Here is a 23,736-nt window from a genome sequence, read left to right as displayed (position 1 = left end):
CTTCTTCTTTTTTTTTGGTCGGCCGCCGCCTTGGCCATGGCCGGCGACGCCGTCAAGGGTCGGCGACCTTGCGGAGCGTCGCCAACCCGACGAGGCCAAGCCTCGCCTTGGCCCGGCGAGCTCGGCCTCGCCGGCGTGGGCGAGGCTCGGGCGAGGCTCGGCTCGCCCAAATCCGCAAGGCCGAGCCTCACCTTGGCCGGGCGAGCCCGAGCCTCGCCATGGGCTGGGCGGTGAGCCTCGCCATGGCTAGAAGAAAAAAATAAAAATAAAAAAAAAAAATTAAAAGAATAAAAGAATAAAAATTTACCAAACGTATTTCTATTCATTTTTTATTCCTGGAACAAGTTTACCAAACGCAACTTTCTGGTTAAAAACTGTTCCCCGAAACAGAAACACTTTTTTCTATTTCTGTTCCCTAGAACAAAAAAAGAATAGAAGTGTTTCCATGCAGCCCCTAAATGACTCCCAAGATTAATGGGTAATAAAATCTTTATTTTTTTCCTGAAAGGAAAAGACTGATTTTGATTTTGTTTTGAAAAGTAATAACATAATGACAAACAGATAAAATCGGAATAATATTGAGCTAATTCCGATAATATCTCCTGCGATGGTACTGGACCGACTCCATTCTGAAACTGTGTTTTAAATCTTCTACTATGAATTTAGTTAAGCGATACTGATCGGACCAAAGCACCATAAACAGAAACAAAGAATCACTCGAACGTGAAAGTGGTGATCATAATAGTTGCTTGGTTCATGCACGAACCAAGTGACCGATCCACGATCGTGGCCAGATTTGGCTCACGGGCATGAGCAGGATGCTGCAGGACCAATCCGCTTCTGCAATCGTGAAACTGGGAGCAAAGCGGCCTCTCGATGCCGCCTGTGCAACCGAAGCAAATTCACAATGACATTGAAGATAGCTTGCTCTTGTCAGGTGCACTATAGAATAGATCTTGGATAGGAAATTGCATGGTTCCTTGCATGTCGTGTTTCTTCCACATGTTCACAGGCACCAAATGCCAATGCCAATGCCATCTAAATCCACCGAGAAAGTCTTTCCTTTCGTACAAATGGGATCGATCTATCAGCAATCAAATCCTAATGACAGAGGAAAGTTGCCACCACAACGCACACTCGACAAAGAACGAGTTGCTTCCACATCCCACTCTGATTCTCTCCAAATATTTTACACTGGAAGATGGCTAAAAGCCAAGACCTGTTTACATGTACAACAACTCAGCTAAGCTGAAAAGTCTATCCAGAACGAGAGAGCAATTTCAAGAAGCCAACTCTGACAGATAACAAGTGTATAGGGCCACTGCATCTTGCAAATGACTCGCTCGAACATCTTCAGGAACCGGAGCACTGCATACATTTCTAAAGCAGCCTAGCTGAAGATCCCTCATTGGATCCTCAGATAGGTCTGATAAAAGCAGACTAGAGATCTCCTCGGCCATCTTTGAGTATGCAACTCTGCAATGTTACAACGATGGAAGTCTTAAGGACACAATAAATTTTCAACATAGAACATTTATTTTTTATAAATGAATTTAAAGTAAACTTTCGTTAATAGCACTTGACTCTGCAAGAATTCCCGGGTTGGATCATATATAATAAAAAAATCTCAATGTAGTATTAGTTTTTGATAGGGAACTTTTGCCACAGCATTTTCTGCATGCAAAGGTATACCTAAAATAATACCTGTAATTATTACTAGAGTTACTGAAGTTGGGAGATGTTTGCAAGTTGCAGCCAAAGAATGAACGTGTACCAGACGTTAAAAGTAACCCATGAAAGCTTATAACTACCTTGCATTAACATATACCAATCAAAATTTGCAGCAGAAAGACAGAATTAACAAGTGGAAATACCTAGCTTCTAGAGGTAATCTGCCCGCCCAAACCGCCAATGACTCATTTAATTGATCAAGGAAATTTTTGCAGTCAGCATTTTTGCTCTCAAGCGAGTCCTGTAACAATATGCAGATAAAGATTTTAGTACCTCTTATAAAAAGGAAAAGTACTAACTAGTGAACATTCAAGATGCAGCAAGTTATTTCACCAACTTCTAGAAGCGGAATTAAGTATGAGACGGATTCAAACTAACAATATAATCCTGAACACTCGAGGGATATAAAATATAGTGTACAAGAAAAATTTTGTTCAATTTGAAGGCTTATTGATTCGAGATCTGAATGACAAGAGAATGGGGCTACCTAAGCAGAGCCTAAACTAAGTGATCGATAAAATGGAGAAACATGATCAAGCATATCTAAGAGAAATCCCACTCAAATTTAAAGGTAACAATTCCTGTCCAAATCTGATGTAGGATGGAAACAAAATAACTAAATCCAGTTCCCAGTTTTTCTACCTCATCTTGCCAGAGCAGTCACCTTTCAACACTCACATTTTGTTCTCAGCATGGTTATGGACAGCCCAAGAAGTTTTGTTCAATAAAAGATTTCAACTAAACCAGATTTTACCAACAAATAGGAGGAGGGCTCAGCAAAAAATTTCTTTCGCCTCTTGGGAAAGAAACATTCTTCCAATAGTTTAAAAGGAATATGACACCATCCAAAATTGACACCTATACAATACTCATTCATCTTGCAAACCTATTCGATTGAGCTCTTTCCAGTTGAGGCAACTACTAACTCATGCAAGATGACCATACTAATCTGCACAGCTTTCACAAAGAGTACACAACAAATCAAAACATCACAAGACATGATTTGCTACATCAATTTATCTGCACTATTACAGAGGTCAAACCAAGCACCCTGCTTCCCATTACGAGACTTAACTATGTTCAAATGTTTCTAGATTAAACTGAAATATATTCAGATTTTTATCATGATGCAGTCCAAAACCAACTTATGAGGAAATGATATCCAATTACACTGGCAGATTTATATAAGAACTACTTAAAGTAACTCAAACTTACCGATCCATTCAAACTATCATCATCTTCCAGCAAAGCACTTTTTCTTGAATAAAATGATATGTAAATCCCTGCGCCTAAGTCCCAGTTTTCAATTTCTGACTTGTGTTCCTCCATCAAAGATGCCAACCTCCATATTTCTGAATGCTTTGCTGCATAAATAAAATCATGCAATTATGTCAGAAAGAAATCCATCCATGCAAATTAACTAATACGACTTGTCAAAAACTCTCCACATGAAACATGAGCTAATTCTTTGAGTTGTACAAAATGGTCTTGGATGAGCAATAACTAAGCTCATCAATGAATATAATTTGAATCTCTAAAATCATGCACTTCCACACAGGAAACAAACTTGAAGCATTTCAATCCAACATGACTGATCCATAGATATAGACATGCAACTCCTGAAAACCATCAGAAGGCTGTCATCATTATCCCCTGTAAAAATATATGCAATAAAGACAATAGCATACAAAGCAGCATCTGTATTGTGCTCCGTGTAACAATCATAGATGACACTGTTCAAAATTTTGGAGCTAAATTAGAGTATTCTATAGACCATCCACTCCACACCAAATTATTGGCCAGGATTAAGGTTCTCATATAAGAGCATGAATCGAGAATGCTCTGTTTTGCGGAATCATACCTGATAAAAACAATGAATGTGCAACTGAAGTCACAAAGATAGAGTGAGCTTTTGGCCAATTCGAACACTGAAGAAAGTGCTCCAAAGATTTTAATATGTCTCCATGGTAGTTAAAATAAACTGCCTGCATATCACAATGTAACATCAACATGTGCCAAAGATTTAAATGCATGAGCAGAAACTTAAGGTCTGACAATGTTTCGGCATATGAGTTAAGATTGATAGATTGTTAAAAAACAGAACCAAGGAATTGAGACATACCATTGCCTCATGCAACCAAGCCAATGGGACACCCAACTTTTCAATAAATTGCTGTTGCGACTTTTCTGAACTCCATGTTTCACAGTATTGAAACAAAATTTCACGAATTACAGTGGCCTGTAGAAATGGATAGTCCTCTTGATAAGGCATGTGAAGGACTACATAGATGGCCCAGTGACATTGGCCCAGAGAGAGCAACTGTGAAACAAGTCCCATGTCAAGAACATAAAGATCATTTGCACTGAAAGCTCCAACTGCTTTAAGTAAAGCACGCTGATGCCAGATCATATGGTAGTCAAGTGGATCATTCGTCGAAGATAACGTGCTAAACATTCTCTTCAACAAGCCAAATTCATTATCTTGATTACAATGTAGAAGCATAAGATAATATGAGAAGTCGAACCGTTCCTCCTTAGTCTGAGTCACCGACTCTCCTGCCACTCCTTCATCAATATACACGGGGACAGGATAAGGAGCTCTTCCATTATTGAGCAGTTGCTTGTAAGTTTGAAATATAATGGGCAATGAGGAGTCAGGTGGTAGTTGGTACCACATCAATAACCCCAAAAATCTCTTCCAGTCTATTCCAATATCACGCAGGGCACCACCAATGTTGCCAGCAAGCAATTCCAAAATTCTTACTCTATCTTTCTCAATAAAACTGAAGTCCAATCCATTAGTTCTCCAAAGATCAAGCTGTCGAGAGATGTCGGAACGGTTTACTAGGGAACCACCTGCTTGGCTGATTAAACAAGCCAACCTTACATCTCCTTTAGAAGCAGCCAGCTCCACAGCAGCATCCAGCTGTCGGCCAGTCAAAAGTAAGAACAGATGCTCTAGATAACTCGACTCACTTATTGAGCTTATTTCTGCCTGTACACGGTGGCAAACACACTCTTGCAACCAGTAACTGAACTCTGCTCTTCGAATAAGAGGAAGTGCTTCAGGGTCAACTTCGGGTGAACCATCTTTGATATCCTCCATCACATCTTCCTCATTGTCAGCACCTACTGATTTTGACTGCCCATTATTCTCTCTTTCAGAAAAAAGAACTTTTATCAACTCCCAGACCATCACTTGGTGCATCAAAATCACTTTGGCAGATGAAGACAACCCAGAAACCTCCAACTGTCTCTCAACTATATCTATGTAGTTTCGGCAAACTCCTGACAGTGTTAAGCGGTCGCAAACCAAGTTTTGAAGCTTGAGTTTGAAAGACCCAACCTCGACTTCTTTTGTTTTGTGATTTAATGACTCATGGAAATTCAATGTGGAATCAAAAGCCAACTCAACCAACTCCTTCCTGACTTTGTTGCTCTCATCTCTAACAGCTTTATCAATTGCAACCTTTTCTATGTGAATTACAGAAGATAAAACCCTCCGTGAGTCCTTGCTACCTACAGGTGCACCTGAGTGGACAAGGACACCATTTGGACCCCAACCAACTCGGAATGACCTACCCATAAAAAGGCCAGCATCAACAATATTCCCCGAATAGTGTCCAGTTAAAGGGGTCTCACGTGTTGTGTCCAGTTTAAACCCTTCCACTCTTGCTGCCTTCAAAGGCATATCCTTATTTTGTTGCATCAAAAGAATGGCTCCTGGAGAGCTAGAGTCAGCAGTACAAGGTTTGTACTCCAGCAAAGGTAATGGTGTCCTTCGTGCCACAGGAGGACTCACTTTATGAGTCATCCTCTGGGCAGAGTTCTGAAAGGACGATCTCGCATAATCTTTGCTTAAGGATGACTTTCCAGGAGGTATCTCATTTATGTACTCAAGCTCCTCTTCATCGTTAGGAAACATCAACATTCTCATTTCATTCATCTTTGCCGGGTCAAGACCAAGATGAGCAGGAAGAGAATGAGAAAGGTCAGGCCCAACTGGATTAACTCGAGGTTCCTCGTCATCATCAGAAATCTCCCCAACAATTTCCATTGCGGGATCTTGAACGGTTGGGGGATCATCCATAACGATATCTTCCTCATCATCTTCACTCAGACCAAATCTACTAAAATGTTGAACTAAGAATTTCCATGCACGTTTTGTAGAATTAAATGAAATGAAGCTGGCACCTTGTCTTTCTGTGCTCCGTCTTAATCTTGTGACAATATCATCCAGTCGGCCCTCATCAAGTGATCCAATTTGTAGAACCAAAGTAACCTCAGCAGCTTTGTTGAGTCCTTGGCCAACTGAAGGCTTCAAGCTTTCATCTCCATACACAACTAGTTCATGCCTTGCAAACTTCACAATTTCATTTAAATCCAACCCTCTAACATCTGTCTCTCCTAAAAACTTAACGAACCCATAACCAAACCTCCCTACTGTAAAATTCTGAACTCGACTCAAATAACCAGGATCTTCAAACTCCCGAGTGGCTAGTTCTTCCAGGCAAGGTTCAATAAAATAGTCGGAAAACTCTAAAATAGGCAAAGGAATTTCTCTCTCACCCAAAAGCCGATTTGACAAGGAACTTGGACAAAAAGATATCCTCCTTTTCTTTAGTTTTATGGAAACATCAGAGTCCGATGGCCCTGCATGACTGTATACCCCACAGGTTGAAGCAGTCGAGAAGCTGTGTCTAGTGTAGCAAACTTCATCTGAAACACCAGATGACACAAAAGCCAATTATCAGGACCTGAAACTATCTTGAACTTGAAGATTTTCATAGCATAACAAATTGGAAAAGATGATGTCCATTGAAAGCCATGATCAGCAAAGGAAAAGAATGATTTAAGAATATCAAAGTGATCAAAGATTTGTGCCTTTGTAATTAACATGCCACAGACTAATGACGTCCATCAAAGAGTCCCTAATGACCATCTCTAAACAATAATAAACCCACTCCCTCCAACGCGCTCTGCCTGATCCAATTTTAAGTCTCCTTCCATGTTATATTTTTAGGCATAGATTACTAGACAAACAGAGGAGGAGATGATAGAAGGATCCTCAAAATTGGCACCTACAATGTAAACAGACTTCTTCAAAGAAGAAAATCTCCAAGTTCTTGAGAAACTCTTCCCCAAAAACTTAATTTTCCTTTCACAGGTGCTGTTGATACTTCAAATTCAAGAACTCTTTCAGGACAAGTCACAACTATTTTACCGACCAACTCCAGTATACAGTCACGATTATTAAAGTGAAAAGAGGCTTTTATCATTTGTATGTAAAGGGCCTATCTAGCCAAGAAACACGAGATTCACCATTCCCCGAGGCAACACAAGACAACCAACACCAACTTATAACCCCGTGTTTATTGAAGGATCCAATGGAGTTTCATATGTATAATTATCCTGGGGACTGCGGCAAAATCGAAGTAAGCCGTCACGATTCAACAAGAGGACATATAATTATGGATGCGACAACGATTCGACCATGCAAACTACAAACACCTTTATCTTCAATAAAATTAAAAGTTAGGTTCGACCTATTTCCATATCGCCGATGTACATACCTATCATAACCCAGCATCCCCTTCAAATGTATATCCAATTTTTGCACGGGTTATGAAAATCCAAAGCTATGTATGAATTAAGTATAGTAGACAAAAACTTACACAAAGCTATCTATGAATCCCCAACACCCTCTTCTCTCTCTTTCGTACATTTACCATTAATAATTAACGTTCCCAACTTTTTCCTAAACCCTGGTTTTTATGACAGAAAAACCACATTCGGTTATGCGTTGAGCTTCACTGCCACAGTATATCGAATGCAAATATCGTCGATTCACGCACTTCGTGAATTAGGTCAGACAGCCCAATATAGCATCCTTCCATCGACGGTAAGATCCAATAGACGGCATGACCAAACTCTAGAGCGCTGGAAAAGACTAATAGAATGCGAGAATCACCAAATGCTCCAATTAGTTGCAGGAGAGAAGGAGCGAAGGAGAGAAGAGAGAGAGAGAGAGAGAGAGAGAACTTACCGGGAGAAGGAAGGAGAGAAGTGGACGCCATTATTACTCGGTTCCGGTCGTCTCGCGTCGCCTCGGGGAACGGCGAATCCTGTGTTTCTCCTGGCCTAGATCGGTCCTTTACATACGAACGATGAATGCGTCTTCACTTTGATGATCGTGACTGGTACTGAAGCTCGTGGACTTGGAGGAGGAGGTGGTGTTGCCGGCGAAACAAGAGAGAGAGAGAGAGATTGATAGTGGGCCGCCCGAAGCTCGTGGAGGATCGCCGGCTCGCGAGCGGTCGCGCCGTTCGCGGCGGATCTCGACGGCCGGCGAGCGACGGACGGGAGGCGAGGGGAGAGAGGAAGCGCGGCGGCGGAGAGAGAAAGAGAGAGAGAGAGAAGCAGCGCCCTGGAGCGACTGTTGAGTGAAGAGGAACGAGCAAATGAGGTTTCGGGCATTTTCTTCTTTTCTTTTGTTTTGTTTAATCCACTTAAAATCACAAATTAATTTTTCATGTTACCGAAAACTTCGAAGGGGTGGAATGGCGCCTTATTTGTCCAAACTAATTTTCATATCACAAAAAGTCTCGGATCAATACATTCATCTCAATTTTTACTCCATATTGATTTTGGTATCACAAAAAAAAAAATTAAATTGGGACGCTCATGAGAAATTTACCAAAATCTTATGACATAATTAAAGATTTTAGCAAATCTAAAAAATGTAATGGAGCTTGTAGAGCAAAATTAGTAAATTTTCTAATCTCAACTCATTTTCTTTGAATTTCGTTTCCACAAATGGACATGAGAAAACCCGTTTATGTGGAATTTCCAACCTCAAATTCACTCATATACCAATCAATCGTTTAACTGTCTATCGAGTGCATTTCCGCATTAGAAATTTAGCAAGATATCATATGAAAGTTAATAGATGATAGATTCATTAAGGGTCTCGAAAATTAGCTTTAAATAAATATCATATCAATGTGTCTGTTTGAAATTTTTTGTAATATCAATATTAATGGAGATAAATGTAGCACAAGTGTATTACTCTATGTTGGTGTTAACCCTCTATTTTTTCTGATCGGGCCATGACATTTGGGCTTCAAGTATAGGAAATCTGAAAGATTGGCCCAGCCCAAAATAAAAATTTAATTTGGTCCGATGGCCTAGCCCGGGATCCCAAAGACATCAAAACTTCAAGCAATCCGGGCGGGCCGATCTGGGCTTTCAGGCCACCGAACATTTTTTCTTGGTTCTGGTTTTAAGTAGTCCTCTTCTCACGTTCAAGTATTTAGCAGGATTGATTTGATAGTTGTTTTTTAGGTAAAATAATATAACTACCAAAAGGGGGAAGAGCAGAAAATCCATCAATATTTTAACCACTATGCTGCACATCATTTACATGCTATGTTTTTCTTGAAATGGCAGTTATATTACTTAAAGGTTGACATTGTTCTAGGATTGATCCTGGGAAAGATTCGGTTTGGTTCCAAGTCGATGGAACTCAATTAACATACAAAAATATAGTGGTGGGATGAATCCTGATCTCCATCCATGTGTGTGCGCACTCAAGATATCGTAAACATCATTCACACGGTGCCTGCAAAAGTAATTTAGCATAAATGTACATAGGCGAAATCCAAAGTTATAACCGGACCGATCTTATTTATTTATTTATTTATATATTGCTAAAGAATGATTGGATGAAAACATCACTTTTGATGTATATATAAGCTCAGTAAATCTACGAGTGAGGCCTACACAAAAACCCATCCATGCGTGTTAAGAAAATTTTATCTTTTTGAATGTTCGATTACTTTTTTTGGGATATTTTATTACAAAATTCTTTTAACATATGTTTAAGATAAGAACCAAATAAAATATCTTCACAATTGTTAATTATACTAACTGTCATTTTTTTTTTGCAAAATTGGTGAATATATAAGAACTTTGAATTTCCTTAAATTAACACAAATGGGAAGTTTAGAACTCAATTGACCCCCACATAATAGGTTTAGGATTTTTAGAAAAAATTTCTTAAAATTAAGTATTATCAACACGAAACAATGTTCCATATTTGACCTCACGAAACACTAGAAATCCTTGGAGAATGGTGGAAAAGAGACCGATTCAACCGTAATTTTTTAGAATACTAAATGTGCATTTGGTTTAGTTTTTCCAAAAGACTTTCAGCTTTCAAAGCCGCTTGAGGAAATATTTAGAACGTTTGGCAATCATTCACAAGTAGCTTTCAAGTGAAAGCTGGAAAGCTGGCATTGAGAAGACTAAGGGTGCGTTTGGATGGACATTTAAGACGAGTGGAGACTTGCTTGTGAAAGTTAGTGAGAAAACGTATGTATATACTTTTTCAGATCTAGAAAAAAAAACAAGGATGGAACCATGCAGTCCGTCAATGATTTCAGACTTCGGATAGCGACGCATCAATGCACAGCTTTGGAAAAAATAATTCTTCAAGTGCGTTCCAGGGGCGAACTTTAGACTTTTTCCAATGAGTAAATTTCAAGAAAAGAATTGTGCAAAGGGCTGTAGAAATCCATAAAAAGAGATTTTTTTTTTCTTCTTCTTTGTTTTATCATGGATTGGAATAAAAGAAAGAAACAAGACCAATCTACATCCTGTCTTTTGGATGTATGCATGACCATTTAAAGCACGCCTGAACATACACCTTTTCAAAGTCGCAAGACGAACCACTTTTTTTTTTTTTTTTAGCAGTGTCTGAACGAATCCCAACGATTGAAGCGCCTTTAGGAAGAGATGTCCCCTAAAGTGCTGGACCGGTTGCGCCTGATTCAACACTGTTTTTGGCCCTCTCTCTGTGTCGCTTGAATGTTCTTGCGCAATAGTCTTCATAGATTGTGGCCAAAGTCTAGTCTCATGCGCTGTATCAGACCTGCAAAGACAAGGAGGAAGTCTTCAGTTTCGCCCGTACCTTTAGGGATCGTCGGCTCGCGAGATGTCGACTTTCAAACTTGAATCCTGCCTCGGACCCATTTCGGGATTCGAAGAGCCTCGGATACTTTTGGCTGATGCTTCTATAGCCGTTTTTAGCATTTCTTTCCCCTTTATTGCTTGTTCGAAGGGAGAAAATAGAGGTACAGGGGAAGTTGAAATGATAAGCAAAGAAAGAAGCATTAAATAGTAGCAGATGTTGTGTCATCCTAGTGCCTTGCTGTATAACTATCCAGTGCACGAATAGTCAGGGTAAATCTTAAAGAGAATCGTAGATATGCGCGAAACCAGGGCAGCGATGACTACCCAAGACATTTTTTGGAATGAAAAGAGAATCTCGAGGAGGCGGATCAAGGCCGTCGTGATCTCACCTAAAACTATAAAGTGAAGAATATGCCGGATATCTAATAGATTATTTCAGTACCCAGAATTCTAGACTAGACTGCAGCAGTGATGATTCTAATGCAGAGCTCAAAATTTCACCTCTTGCTATCCCCAGAAGGGCGCTGATATGACCTTATCAAAGGGCCAAGTTGGTGTAAGTAAAAAGGCTCCAATTCTCAAATACGTAAACGACATTTTCCAACAGGCTGTGATGTAACATGTCCCTTTCTCTACTTCATCAACGCGCATTGCAATATGCCATTTGTCCATGCTGCTTAGTGCAAGTGATTGGTTGGCTTGCAACACATCAAAAAAATGAAAAAAATAAAATAAAAATAGCATGGCATGTGGGTATGCCGCAACCTAATCAGCTAACACTGCATGAGCCCAGTAGATGTCAAGCAACTTGCTTTTCTTGCATGCTTGAGATTGGCTAACGTGGGCTACAAGATCATCTAATGGTCAAACATAGCAGCTGCTAGTCTACAAACACTTCCATACAGAGAGAGGGAGGAGCATTTCATGTAATGCCGACATGATATCACCAACCTAATATGCTCATTGATTATATGATGTCACTTTTTAGTGGTGATCATTTTTAGAATTTCGATATTTCGGAACATTGGAATGATCCACAATATCATATTAGCACGCCATCTGATGATAGCAATGGGGAGAGAGAGAGAGAGACAGAGGCGTGGGCAGAAAATTACGTCAGGACAAGGCATCTGTCCTCACCTGAGCAGGGGCATATGGGTTTGGTTTTCTATGCATAGAATGCCTGATGTGAGCCACGAACCCATGTTCGGAACCTCATATAATAGAGACAAACATCACTACACCTCATTAATTGCCATCAAATCCTATAACAAGTACAAAAAAACATCAATACCAGATGAATATCAGTAGTTCTATATGTTGAACAGCAGAAATTTCATGGACAGATCAAGATTAAACTCGCATATCAGACACCATTCTCTCCCTTGTTGCGCAGGAGTTAGAAAACATCTCGTGATTCGTTTGTAGTTTAGGTAGATTTGCATCATGTTTCACCACAACGCCACGAGATTCGCCCAATGTGAACCGCCAACAACAGACGTGATCTGTCCATATTTTTCTGTGGCTCCGTTAATGATTTCAAGTTGCTTGAGTGATTGTTGATAGATTGTATCCAGCGTGATCTAGCTCTTTGGTGGATCAAACATGAAGATTTAGTCGTGTGATAATTCTCTTGCTTGGTATAAAAGAAACAATTCAACAAAAATTACCTGACCAGTAAAAGATTCCTAGGATCAACATACCAGAGTGAAAAGCGATAAGGTAATTAGTAAACAATGATGGTATGATCAGCATCTTTTCAAATTTCTCTTACCAAGACAACGTTGATCTCTTATATAGAAAGATTAGAGAAACGAAGTAAAAAAACTCAGAAAAAGAAAAAGGGAAAGAGAAAATAAAGTTATGGCGGGTCCCATGAGCGACCTGATTGCTAGAAGGCCGCAAAAACAGCTGCTATATAAGTCACTCTCTGGCCTATAACACTTTAGTATAGATCCTCCCCTCTCAAGCAACGGCAATAGCTCATTTTTCATTCAGACACATCACAAACACCTTCAAACGTTTCCTTCTCTCTACTGCACATCGCTGATGACTCGAACTCGGCAGCGATATCGAGGTGTCCGGCAACGCCACTGGGGCTCTTGGGTCTCCGAAATCCGCCACCCTTTACTGTAATTTCACCCTCAACAACCGGTTCTTTCGTTGATGGATATGTTGCACATTTTGCTTAACCTGAAAGTTTTGCGCTTGTTCCTTGTTTGCTAATGCAGTAAGACTAGGATATGGTTAGGCACATTCGAAACGGCAGAGGACGCAGCCAGGGCATACGACGAGGCTGCTAGGCTGATGTGTGGGCCGAAAGCACGCACCAACTTTCCCTACAATCCGAATGAGCCTCAGACGTCCTCGTCGAAGCTTCTCTCGGCAACTTTAGCCGCCAAATTACACAAATGTCACTTGGCATCTCTGCAGGTGGCCAAGAAAAGCGCGAAAAAAGAGATCGATGACTCACATCCCGGGCATTTCAGGCGGGAAGGAGATCGAACCAGCAGCCAAAGAAATGGAGATCAAAGAGCGGGTGGGTGGTCAGAGGAAAAACCAACCGTTGTCCAGTGGCATGAGATGAACTGGGATAGTGATGAAGGCCAAGGAGACAACAGTGTTCAGCAATTTAGGCCACTTGAGGATGACCATATAGAGCAGATGATTGAGGAATTACTCGATTATGGGTCAATTGAGCTCTGCTCTGCAATTCAAACATAGCTTCTAACCTGCTAGCTCTTTTCTTTCTATAGGTAGTTTCTCTCCCTTTCCTGAAGAGATCGTAGGATTCAATCCTAGGTCATTAGTATGAAATGCCAAAGACTCTGCCCAGTTAAGTTAGGTCAAGGTGGATCTTTCAAGTGTAGCTTAAATTGACTATTTTCTTATGTAAGCTCCTTTGGCCTTTCCAATAATCAGTCAGAAGCAAGCAAGAAGGAAGGGATGAGGAGAAGTGGAAAAATCCTTGTTATATGAAGTACCTCTCATGAAGCTGATCCACGGATCCCAAAGCACAAAAGAAGTGTGAAAATTCTCGTCCTACCTCCTTTGCATGGAGACATGGTCCCGCAACCTCTCTCTTTTCTATTCTTTCCGTGGTTAAAGTGACGATGATCCTAATCGGGAGCAACGCTAAATATACTAGAGCTTAACTGCGAACTGCTCGCAAAATGACATGAAAATACCGGTGGAATTGAAAAGCGGGTGAGGCTACAAGGAGGGTAAAACCATACGGTTAATTGGCACGTTCATAATTTAGAAGGTTGGTTTGATTTATCTAATTGGACACCCAACAACAGAGAGATTTAGAGGGCCCGTGTCATGCAATTGCGAACGGTTCTTGACCCTACCACGCAAAACACAAGCTCCAATCCAGGGAAATAGGAATACCCAAATGAAAGAGGACAAATAAAAAGGGTTCATGCGCAATGTTGCTGCAGAAAGAGTGTCTTTTCCATGGGGCCATTCAGCAGAGAGTGTTGTCCCATTCGGTCTGAACCCTCCATTTTCGCTCTGAGTTCACAAACAAACTCGCCAACATCCTCTTCCAGTGTGAACAAAGATCGCCCTTTTTTGTTGGTGCAACTGGCAGTGGTAGAGCCATGTCTACATCTAGACGTACATTCTCATTGTTTTCTCACTTGCTTTCACAAGCTGACAAGGGACTTTGTTATCATCTCCAGAAACAACACTTTTGACCAATGCACTCACTCCCCCCGATCACCCTACACGAGAACTACGGAGTCCTCGCTCATTCCTCTAGTGCAGTATCACCACAGTGAACATGCTCAGCAAGATATTATAGTTTATAATCCTTGTCATCATGAAGCATGATTGTCGAGTAAGCAAAGGATTGTCCCTTGGAGCTTGCTTAAAGAATGGTAAACCTTTGGTGTGCTTAGGTTATTCAGCAACATGGCGCCCAAGTTTTCTTTTGCAAGATCTAGCATCTCCCAACACCATGGTCCCACAAATCAATGTCTCAGGCTGCTTTGGCAGGCAGAAATCAATAATTAAATGTCGATTTGCTCAGATCAACAAGATTTGAGCATGCAAATGGATGCAGATCCTATTGCTGAAAAACTGAAAAGGCGATTCATCCGCTCCCATTGGTTGAAACTGAGGTTCTAAAAACTAAATCCCATCACTCTGGATATGTAGAAATCAGAGATTTATGATCATCCTGAAAGAGTAGGATGACAATGAAATGAAATCTTTTTTTATGCTTTTAGAAAAAGAAGTTGCAAAATTTTTAACTTTTTCTTTTTTGATGAGAAATTTCATACTTTCTCACCCATGATGTTATTGTTTTCTTAATGACTGAAGAATCTTCTTCCTGTCATCTCTTGGTATTTCTTAGTAATTTTATTTCCATTAGACATTATATATGACATTACATATAAATTGTCTCTGGCCTCACTGCAATGGACCCTTCCTTTTCTTTGTTTTGCCTATCAAAGATAATTTTCCCTTTCTCTCCCAGGGTAATTTAATTGACACTCACTCAATTTTTTCCACAAAGAGAAAAAAATTTTTTTAAGTTCATGGGAAAGAGATTCTTAATTACGGAATGCAGAAACTGTGCAGCTTTCAGCAGCTTAACCTTTTTTCCCCTTATTGTGGTATGAAACTTGGTTCTGTGCTGGTTGTTTTTTTTCTTCCTTTGGGTAAAAGCTGCTTGAGCTGATTTACTAATTGTATAATCATTGAGACGATGGTGGAATCTAAATCCTGTTGTAAACTCATGCTTCATCATTATGAATCTCAATTTGTCTCCCACCAAACATTAATCCCTGGGGTACTCAATTACCATTTAGCAAGATTAACGTTAACATCCATTAGGGTTTAAATTCTTTGCCCAAAGATGTATGTGGAAGGAAGCTTGATAGCCCAGCTTAATTTAACTGAGGTGATGTTACAGCTCATGCACAGCACCAAACTGGAAATATGATTGCATGTTGCAAACATGAGTATCTCGTGATGATGAAAGAAAAACAAGGACAAAGCAGTCAAAAGAGATTCAATTTTAAAGATGAGAGAGGAAGTGGCATGATGAGATCGACAAACAGGCTATTATAGGGCTGACCATCTGAATGATAGCCCCAAACAGACAAAGATATTGCAAGTCCCATGTTTTTAACTTTGGATCTTGTTCATCATATGAAATGGATTCTATGGACCTGAAATTAGTCATGCGCTTGCAGATAGTGTCCAAAACTCACCAAAAGCCGAGACATGAAGTCCTGTGGCATATGCATCACTGTCTATGGCATGTTTTAGATGGGATTGGCACTAAATTTGTTCTCTCTCTCTCTCTCTCTCTCTCTCTCCGAGGACGTCTCTGTTTTTCTTTCTTTCTTTTTTTGGGTCTAGGGCCTATATAGATATGGTATGTTCTGGGTCTTTTAGTATTCCACTCTTGGTCCATGCCTTCCCTTGGTTCATAACCTTATCTACATGTGGAGTTTGTTTCCATGCATGTTGCAGTGCACATGGTTTTAGGTCTCATCATAATTCACAAAAAAGGAAGAACAGAGTGTGAATCTCACATGACCTTATTCACTTACGTCTGCTTACCCAGAGAAGCTTAAGTAGCAATATAACGAGTAAACCTTTTCTCGGTCATCCTCTAGGCATCGCTAGTTTATTCAAAGAAAAGTTCTTACACAGCAAACTTTTGCAAAAGCCAACGATTAAACTGCTCAAGCTATGTGCCATCCCATCAACTTTGATAAGGTCGCTAGAACTTAGACATTGCCGACAAGTCAATTATAGTTCATCCGCTTTTCCATTGGAAGAAACAAGGTCAAGAAATTGGAGTTGCAAGATGACTTATCAGTAAACGATGTGTTTCCTTCCTTTTGGCGATATTGAGGATCAGCCAACAACCTGAACAGTTCCAGTAGTTGGACACCATTGGATACCATGGCTTCCCCAGATCCATCCTTGAAATTGGAAAAAGGCCTGGCTGTAATTGAGAGAATGTTGCTAACAAAATTGACAAGACTGCTGGTCTAAGCTCTCATATTTCACTGTGCATGCGCTTCTTTTATTTTGAAGAAATTACTGCCTAGGCTGGCTATGCTAGGAACGTTTTCTCTTCTTCTTTGTAATAAGAGTCAACCACCATATCATTCGTGAAACGAGTTTATATGGCAGATTGAAATTATTATATGCAAGGCAAGACCAATAAACAGAATTGACAGAGAACAGAAACAGGGGAAACCGGTAGAGAGGGAAAGGAGTTCTGGAAAAAATATTTAGACAGTCCAATGATGGATAAAATTGAGAGATGATTGGAGGAGACCCTTGTTCACAAATGAAAATATAAGAGTGCTAGTGAAATTCTAGAAGCACTAAATTCCTCCGTCATCACCATTTGGAGATCCCCCAGCACGAAAGTGCTAGTGAAAGTGCTGGCCTTCGCCGAAGAAATAAATTAAGAAATTTGAAAATTAGGACAAGTTTATTGATTCCTTCCAAATCTTGTTAATGAGGTCGAGTTTTACAGATTCTGAAGGAAAGAAGTGCCCATTCTGAAGGTTCTTCTATCACTATGAGCACATAAACTGATGCAATTATCCCCAAGATAAACACTTCACACTCAGTCCTTCTCGTTAATTTATCTTGTACTTTGGCTTTTCTTCTGCAACACAGCAAACTGAAAGGCAAGGACCCGAAAGACATCGACACAGCTTTCACAAGGATCCTGCTGAAATTCAACCCAACAAAAAGTTTTAGATTAGTTTTACCATGCTCAACCCCCAGGAAGCCATAGTCGTAATATCTTTGCAACAGATCTCTCAGCTTGCTGCATCTGCTGCTGCTTTAAGAATTAAGTTTGTGTTCTATGTGCACTTTCAGGGAAGAATAGACATCTACTGTGCCAGAACTGCGGAATTGGCACATTATGAGATTTGGACCTAACCGCATCTTTGGATCTAGTAGCATGGAGGTGAAGGAAGCAACACCGAACCGCTTCCCCCCAACAAATCACTCAGTTTTTCCAACCTGAGATAACTGATGATGGAGAAAGGCGAAGTGTGAACAACAAGGACATGCCAAGTGAAGTAGAAATGACAAGGTATTCCGTCTCCTGGACACTACTTCCATGTGCAAAGGGATAAAATTATTTACACGTCTGACTCTACAGCAGCCGTCAGTTCAGTTTCAGGTTTCCTTTCCACAGGTTCTAGGAATTTCCACTACTCAGAAATCAGCTTCAGTTCAGGTCTCCTTCCGAGTCAACCATCTTGGCTTCATCGATAGAGAGAGGGAAAGCGGGAATCTTGTCGTACATTCCAAAAGGAGGGTCTTTTTGCCACCATGTCTGCAACAGCCCTTCCAAAATTTAGCCTCTAAACAGTGAATCCCACAAGGCAAATTCCTTGATTTGGCAGGCGCTCAGCACAAGTCTAAGGACCATATATTGGATCAAAATTTGACCCCTTCTGTAGGTCATCCCGTGTGGATCAAATTTGAATCATAAACAAAGGACTGAAGAACGTTTAAGGATGCGTTCTTTAGGCTTAGATTAGGAGTAAAAGGGGAAAAAACCTACCCTCCATGTACGCCAGGATATATATACAGAAGAAATGGCAGTCCCCGATGTCTCCTTGCCAATTATGACTGGGAATAAGGTGCAAAGGCAAATGTACAAACCCTCTGGAGTGGAAATCATCGCTCGTGTGTTCGCTTTAAACAAGAGCTTTCCTTCTTGTGATGTGATCCCTCCTTTCGCCGTCAACCGTGTTGAACATGCCCTCAAAAACCATGAAAGTCGAAAATGAGTGCCAACAAAATTTGCCTAACTTTAATTAATCAAATAATGCTTGGCCTGATCGTCGTTAGCTGCGGTGTTTACCATGAAAGTGAACGAGACAAGAAAAGAGGAAGATGAGTCTAAAATACCCAGGAAGATACAGGGCAATATCTCCTTGGATATTCCTGGCAAATCCTATGGTGCAGCAGACGCTTTATCTGCCAGGGGAGATAATACAACTTTCCAATCTCACTTTCCTTCTCTCACCACGACCGGGAAAAAGAAAAAACATGACCCGTTTAAGATGGCTCTGCACAAGCAGCACGAGGAACATGCTGGTCAAGATTGTCCACCCCGGAGGGCACATCGAGCTCCATGACAGGCCGGTTCTTGCAGCCGAGATCATGCTTCGCAACCCTAGATACTGCGTCGCTTACCCTCACGTGTTTCAGCAGCCATGGGCGATCGTTGCGCCAGACACTATGCTAATGTTGGGCCAGAAGTTCTATATCGTGCCCATAAGCACCATCAGGAAGCTCCAACGCCTTTCGTTCAAGTACTCTCCGTCCGCTTCTCCTTTACCTTCTCCTTTCCGGAGTCCCAACATCAAGGCCAAGCCGCAAGACGCGACCAAGGTAGAAGATCAAATGGACACGACTTGCTGGTCAAAGATGGAGGAGGATGAGTGTTTGTCCGGGGATGGCTGCTTTGTATGCTTTTTTGAAGGAACAAAGATCAAAGCCAATCCCGAAAGTGCCACTGAAGATTCGAGATCGTCAAGTAGCTTCGGGTCTTCAGAGACAAGGGAACTCACTGGCCGAAAGAGAAGTAAGGACATTACAAGAAGGGGAATGAGAGGGTCTCCGAAAGGGCTTGCATCTTATGACAATTGGGAGCCGAGGCTGGAGAGCATCACTGAAGAATGAAGTCAAATTTCATTTGATATGATATTTGGCTCACAGTCACTCTGAAGAATCATATAATCAAATATTACACCAGGATCCATGAGTACTAGTCTTCTTTATTTCTTTTTTACCTGATAAGGATAGTATGCAATGTGTGCAATGCATATGTACTTTTTACTGGCAATATGTGCAGTATATATTCAACAAAAAGGGAAAGAGAATATCCACATATGAAGACTTCATGTGCATTTGTAGGCAGTCCAACTTGTAAAGGATGAAGAACAATTCATGCGAAACATATCAGATCAAAGAATTTGCTCTCAGAATCTCAGATCTCGTCAGCTTCTCTCGCGGTTTGCACAGAAAATCACTATGCAGTACACAGAAAAAGGAGTAAATCCTATTAATTTGGTCAGAAATAGAAATTTCTGTCTGGCAATACATGAAGAAATTGTTAGCAAAGCGTGAGAAGAATATATGACATTGTGTTCACTAAAATATACAGCAGCACAAAGATAGACGGGGGAGCAATGCCTGTAAGTCCGATTTTATCCTGATTCCAATGACTAGTTAGGATCAAACAAGAAGAACCATGCTAAATTAATCCCCCTCGACAAGAAGAAATTGGGCATGGATGAAACTGTAGCCGAATAGTAAATGCCAGTCAAAACCATCCTTAGTTCAGTGAGAAGGGTCAAGGCCAACCGTTGGAACAGGTTCTGTTACTCTGAGGGACCCTCCAAGCTCGACAGGAACGAGCGGGATAAGAGAATGCAGAACATCCGTTATCAATGGTCTGTAGCTTGGTTCTGGTTGAATACATAGTACTGCTACAGCAGCGACCTGCTCAATCATTAAATAGGTGATTGATGAAGTAACAAGCAGAGGGTGAGAAGTTCCAATTACTAAGAAAAAAGTGTATTCAATCCAAATACCTGATATAAGTGCTTCAAATCCATCGTGTCTTTGATAACAGGATCGACAATGTTTGGAAGCTTTGATCTGTCAGTGAGCTGAGGCATGGCCTGCATGTTAGGGAGTACGTGTAATTAAGTTTCAAAAAGAAGACGACAAAATTTAATAAGCAAATTCAAAAAAAAAAAATGCCTAAAATGAGAGCCTTTTCTACCGAGTTCAAGGGAAACATACCCAGGTTACTAGGGACTGGCATTGATTTGATTCCGTCTTCTGCACAGGCTTTCTTCCCATCAGAAGCTCTAGGAGGACAATTCCAAAAGCGTAGACATCACTTTTATCTGTTAATTTACCTGATAAGAATCATTTAAGTCTTAAGGAAAAAACAGGCCGAATCACCAAGATAGGTGCACATATAAATGAGACTGGGAAATATTTAGATATAATCTTCAAAGGAGGCGACACAAAAGCAGAAGTAAACAGCAAGTACAGCAGGCTATGCAAGTCAGGCTCATCAAAAGAACATCAAGTCATATCACTGACACTTGGAAAAGAAATTCTGTGTGCTAAGCACAGCTTGATGAATAGGCATTCATCATGACTCCCTATGATCAAAGAAAAAACAGAACATACCATCCAACAGGTACTCTGGGGCCAAATAACCCACCGTGCCAGAGATCTTCACATTATTTTTGTTTTGAGCACTCACAGCGAGCCCAAAATCAGAAAGCTGTTAAATGAACGACATTCAGAAGATTTATGCAGGAACAAGACAACTCCTCTCTTCTAGAAAGAAATGCAATAAGAGAAGCACCGAAAGTCAGTCAACCTTAGCATTGAAGTCTGAATCCAAGAGAATGTTTGATGATTTAAGATCTCTATGCACCACAGGAGGGTTGCACCGTTCATGAAGAAATTCTAATCCTCTGTATGAACTCCAGGAAGAATTTCATACATGTCAGAAAAAGAAAGAAGATAAGTAGTAGAACATAAAAGCAACAACAACAACAATTTGGCGCCGGACTTGCCTGGCGACATCAACAGCAATCTTCATACGGAGGTGCCAGGGTAAAGCTGATCCATGTGTAGGTCCTAGATAACCATCAAAGCATAAATCGAGTAAGGATAGAAAGACACCTAAAACCATCAAGGACCAACCAATAACTCTGTATCTTATCTCACTCAAACCAATATGAGGAGAGTGAGTCCAAACCATGCAATTGAGTCTCCAATGACCCATTCTGCATCATCTCATACACGAGATATCGCGCTTGTCCATGAATGCAGTAGCCCAAAAGAGTGACTACATTTTGATGTTGGATTTTACTCAACCAATTCAACTCGTTCTGTCAGAGGAAGGGAAAACAGAGAAACTCTATAAATTATGAGAGAGAGAGAGAGAGAGAGAGAGCAGAAATCAATCTTGACAACATCATCAGCTGAAAAACACCTCAAATTCTCTCTGAGCATCCTGATCGGCATCATCCCACTTCTTCACAGCAGCAAGGAGCTTTTCACTAAGACGAGCTTTATAGACAACTCCACGGCCACCTTCGCCCAAAATGCTCCTCTCATGAAAATGATTGGTCGCAGCTTCCAAGAGGTTATACTCAAAAACAGCAGCACAACCCTTTTTGCCCATAACAGCAGAGGTATTCAATTTACCCACCATTGGGTTCAATGGAAGTCCCCCAGCATAATCTTCAAATGAAACACCAAAGAGATATGCAAATGAGACCAGATACTCACGTGAAGCATAATTAGTAAAACAAGCAAATGCTTTTGGCCAGGAACGTACCCGTGTTTGCTGAGCCCTTACTTTTAGATCTCTTCTTCGAATTCTTCGAAAGATATATCCAGAAGCAAACAAGAAAAATCAAAACCACAGCAAGGAGAGTAGATGCAACAATGAGTGCCACCAGAATCTTCTTGTTCAAATCCTGGTGGTGCACTACTTTGACCTCTGCCATTCCTGCTTAAAATAAAGCTTCTTTAACAATGTATCAGAACTCCAACCATCGGAATGAACATATAAAAAAAGTACTCAAAACCCAGACACCATCTTTATCAGAGAAACGAAAAAGAAGGCAACCAGCCAATAAGGAGAAAAAGATTGTGGAATAGTTGCGACGGTGGATTCTCATGATGCTTTATTCCAAAAATCACCACTCCAAAAAATTTGGCAGAGGTTTTTGGATGACTAGTCGGCTTATTTCACTTTGAAGCTCAGGAAAAGAATCGAATGGACCATATTATTTATCACTGACGGACAAAGATTAGCGGAAAGAATAAATTTATAAATCTTCCGTTGCTGTTTAAAGATTAACTATTCCCACCAAAATACAGTCACAAAATTCAAATTACGAACTTAAAATATCCAAATTCCATTTCATTATCTTTTTCCAACGTCAACTAAGCAGCCACACAGAACGAAAATTTTGAAATTCGCGAAACAGAAGAACCGAGGAAGATATAGCACCAAGTTGCAAAAGTTCCAACTTGACATACCTAAATGCATTTGGTCGAAACTTTCCAGTTCAAAATGCAAAATTTCAAGTGACCCAGTTGACTCAATTGCACAGTGAACAGATAGAACTCAAACTAATCCACTAATGCACGAGAAATTAAGATAACACCCACAAACTGTAGAGGCTAACAACTTCACCTGGAGACTGAGCATTCATTTCCGAAGAGAACTGGGAAACGGGTGCCTCCTGAGAGCGCGAGAGGGGGACTAAAATGGTGGAAACAGCAGGGTCTGGCCAGGCATCAGTGATGACAACGGCCGAGAAAAAAGACGTGCTTATTACCCACATGGGCAGAAGCAAGAGACTAGGAACATTCATGTCCTTTCCTTGCTTGAGAGAGAGAGAGAGAGAGAGAGAGAGAGATTGTGTGGGAGCTCTATTGAAACTGGAATTGCTCCTCTGCTGCTTCGCTTTGAATTTATCTTTTTAGCTTCCAAAAGCAGATGGGACAAAAGAACGTCGCAGGGAAACCAAGAAACCGCTTCCTCTTTCCCTTTCTCCAAAAGATTTATTCTTTTTATAACCATTAAAAAAACAGAGAGAAACATCTGTCTATTCCTACCCTTCATAACTGTAGGGGAGAGTGCTTGAAGGAGTGGGGCAAATGGACACCGAACCATGTGGCAGGAAGGAAGCCGAACGTGAGTGTGCAAACGTTGAGGATGGTGTTAGACTTTGGACGTGGGGTACCACTGGGCTTGGGACAATTATTAAAAAAGTGGACTGAGGATTCAAACAAATTCAAGAAAGGGAGAGTGGATGGGATTTTAGAAGAGAAACCATACTCTCTGCACTTTTTTGTTTTTTTCACATTTTTGGGGTGTGGACAATGTACATTAGCTTCTTTGATATTCTTTTCCTTCAAATACCCCTCTTTTTGGCTTGTCTATGGGAAATGGTATTGGAGCCTTTTTTTCAC

The 23,736-nt window shown here is 40.7% G+C and overlaps 3 protein-coding genes across 4 annotated transcripts; 1 reads left to right on the top strand and 2 right to left on the bottom strand.

Annotated features, from left to right (window-relative positions):
- Positions 1–938: 938 nt before the first annotated feature.
- Positions 939–8,192, bottom strand: LOC104450616 (nuclear pore complex protein NUP96). The gene is made up of 6 exons (XM_010065246.3): positions 7,778–8,192; positions 3,854–6,450; positions 3,593–3,716; positions 2,947–3,095; positions 1,875–1,972; positions 939–1,476 (listed from the first exon to the last, which is right to left on the bottom strand). The coding sequence occupies exons 1-6, from the start codon at positions 7,806–7,808 to the stop codon at positions 1,281–1,283; spliced, it is 3,195 nt and encodes a 1,064-aa protein (XP_010063548.2). The 5' UTR covers positions 7,809–8,192; the 3' UTR covers positions 939–1,280.
- Positions 8,193–12,663: 4,471 nt separating this feature from the next.
- On the top strand, positions 12,664–13,749 carry LOC104450615 (ethylene-responsive transcription factor ERF003). The gene is made up of 2 exons (XM_010065245.3): positions 12,664–12,836; positions 12,936–13,749. Exons 1-2 carry the CDS (start codon positions 12,754–12,756, stop codon positions 13,426–13,428), a joined length of 576 nt encoding a protein of 191 aa, XP_010063547.2. The 5' UTR covers positions 12,664–12,753; the 3' UTR covers positions 13,429–13,749.
- A 5,928-nt stretch (positions 13,750–19,677) lies between these two features.
- On the bottom strand, positions 19,678–23,411 carry LOC104450614 (probable receptor-like protein kinase At1g80640). Of its 2 annotated transcripts, none has more exons than XM_010065244.3 (10): positions 22,955–23,411; positions 22,088–22,261; positions 21,740–21,990; positions 21,503–21,635; positions 21,318–21,381; positions 21,119–21,215; positions 20,923–21,019; positions 20,524–20,630; positions 20,310–20,399; positions 19,678–20,217 (listed from the first exon to the last, which is right to left on the bottom strand). In XM_010065244.3, exons 1-10 carry the CDS (start codon positions 23,133–23,135, stop codon positions 20,056–20,058), a joined length of 1,356 nt encoding a protein of 451 aa, XP_010063546.2. In that variant the 5' UTR covers positions 23,136–23,411; the 3' UTR covers positions 19,678–20,055. The 2 variants fall into 2 exon arrangements, with proteins under 2 accessions (XP_010063546.2, XP_010063545.2); XM_010065243.2 differs by having other exon boundaries at positions 20,524–20,642; positions 22,955–23,409.
- Between the last annotated feature and the right edge of the window lie 325 nt (positions 23,412–23,736).

This window comes from Eucalyptus grandis, chromosome 6 (assembly GCF_016545825.1).
Source record: "Eucalyptus grandis isolate ANBG69807.140 chromosome 6, ASM1654582v1, whole genome shotgun sequence".
Classification (NCBI taxonomy): Eukaryota; Viridiplantae; Streptophyta; class Magnoliopsida; order Myrtales; family Myrtaceae; genus Eucalyptus; species Eucalyptus grandis.
The sequence above is the reverse complement of the archived record's forward strand: the minus strand, read 5'-3'. Positions and strand labels throughout refer to the sequence as shown.

Coding starts and splice junctions, on each gene's coding strand:
- LOC104450614 (XM_010065243.2), bottom strand. CDS start 23,135: ATGAATGTTCCTAGTCTCTTGCTTCTGCCCATGTGGGTAATAAGCACG. Junction 21,991..22,087: donor TAAGGGCTCAGCAAACACGG/GTACGTTCCTGG, acceptor TTTCATTTGAAG/ATTATGCTGGGGGACTTCCA. Junction 21,636..21,739: donor ATGCTCAGAGAGAATTTGAG/GTGTTTTTCAGC, acceptor TTCCTCTGACAG/AACGAGTTGAATTGGTTGAG.
- LOC104450615 (XM_010065245.3), top strand. CDS start 12,754: ATGACTCGAACTCGGCAGCGATATCGAGGTGTCCGGCAACGCCACTGG. Junction 12,837..12,935: donor GAAATCCGCCACCCTTTACT/GTAATTTCACCC, acceptor TTGCTAATGCAG/TAAGACTAGGATATGGTTAG.
- LOC104450616 (XM_010065246.3), bottom strand. CDS start 7,808: ATGGCGTCCACTTCTCTCCTTCCTTCTCCCG. Junction 6,451..7,777: donor TTCTCTCCTTCCTTCTCCCG/GTAAGTTCTCTC, acceptor CTGGTGTTTCAG/ATGAAGTTTGCTACACTAGA. Junction 1,477..1,874: donor AGATTACCTCTAGAAGCTAG/GTATTTCCACTT, acceptor GTAACATTGCAG/AGTTGCATACTCAAAGATGG.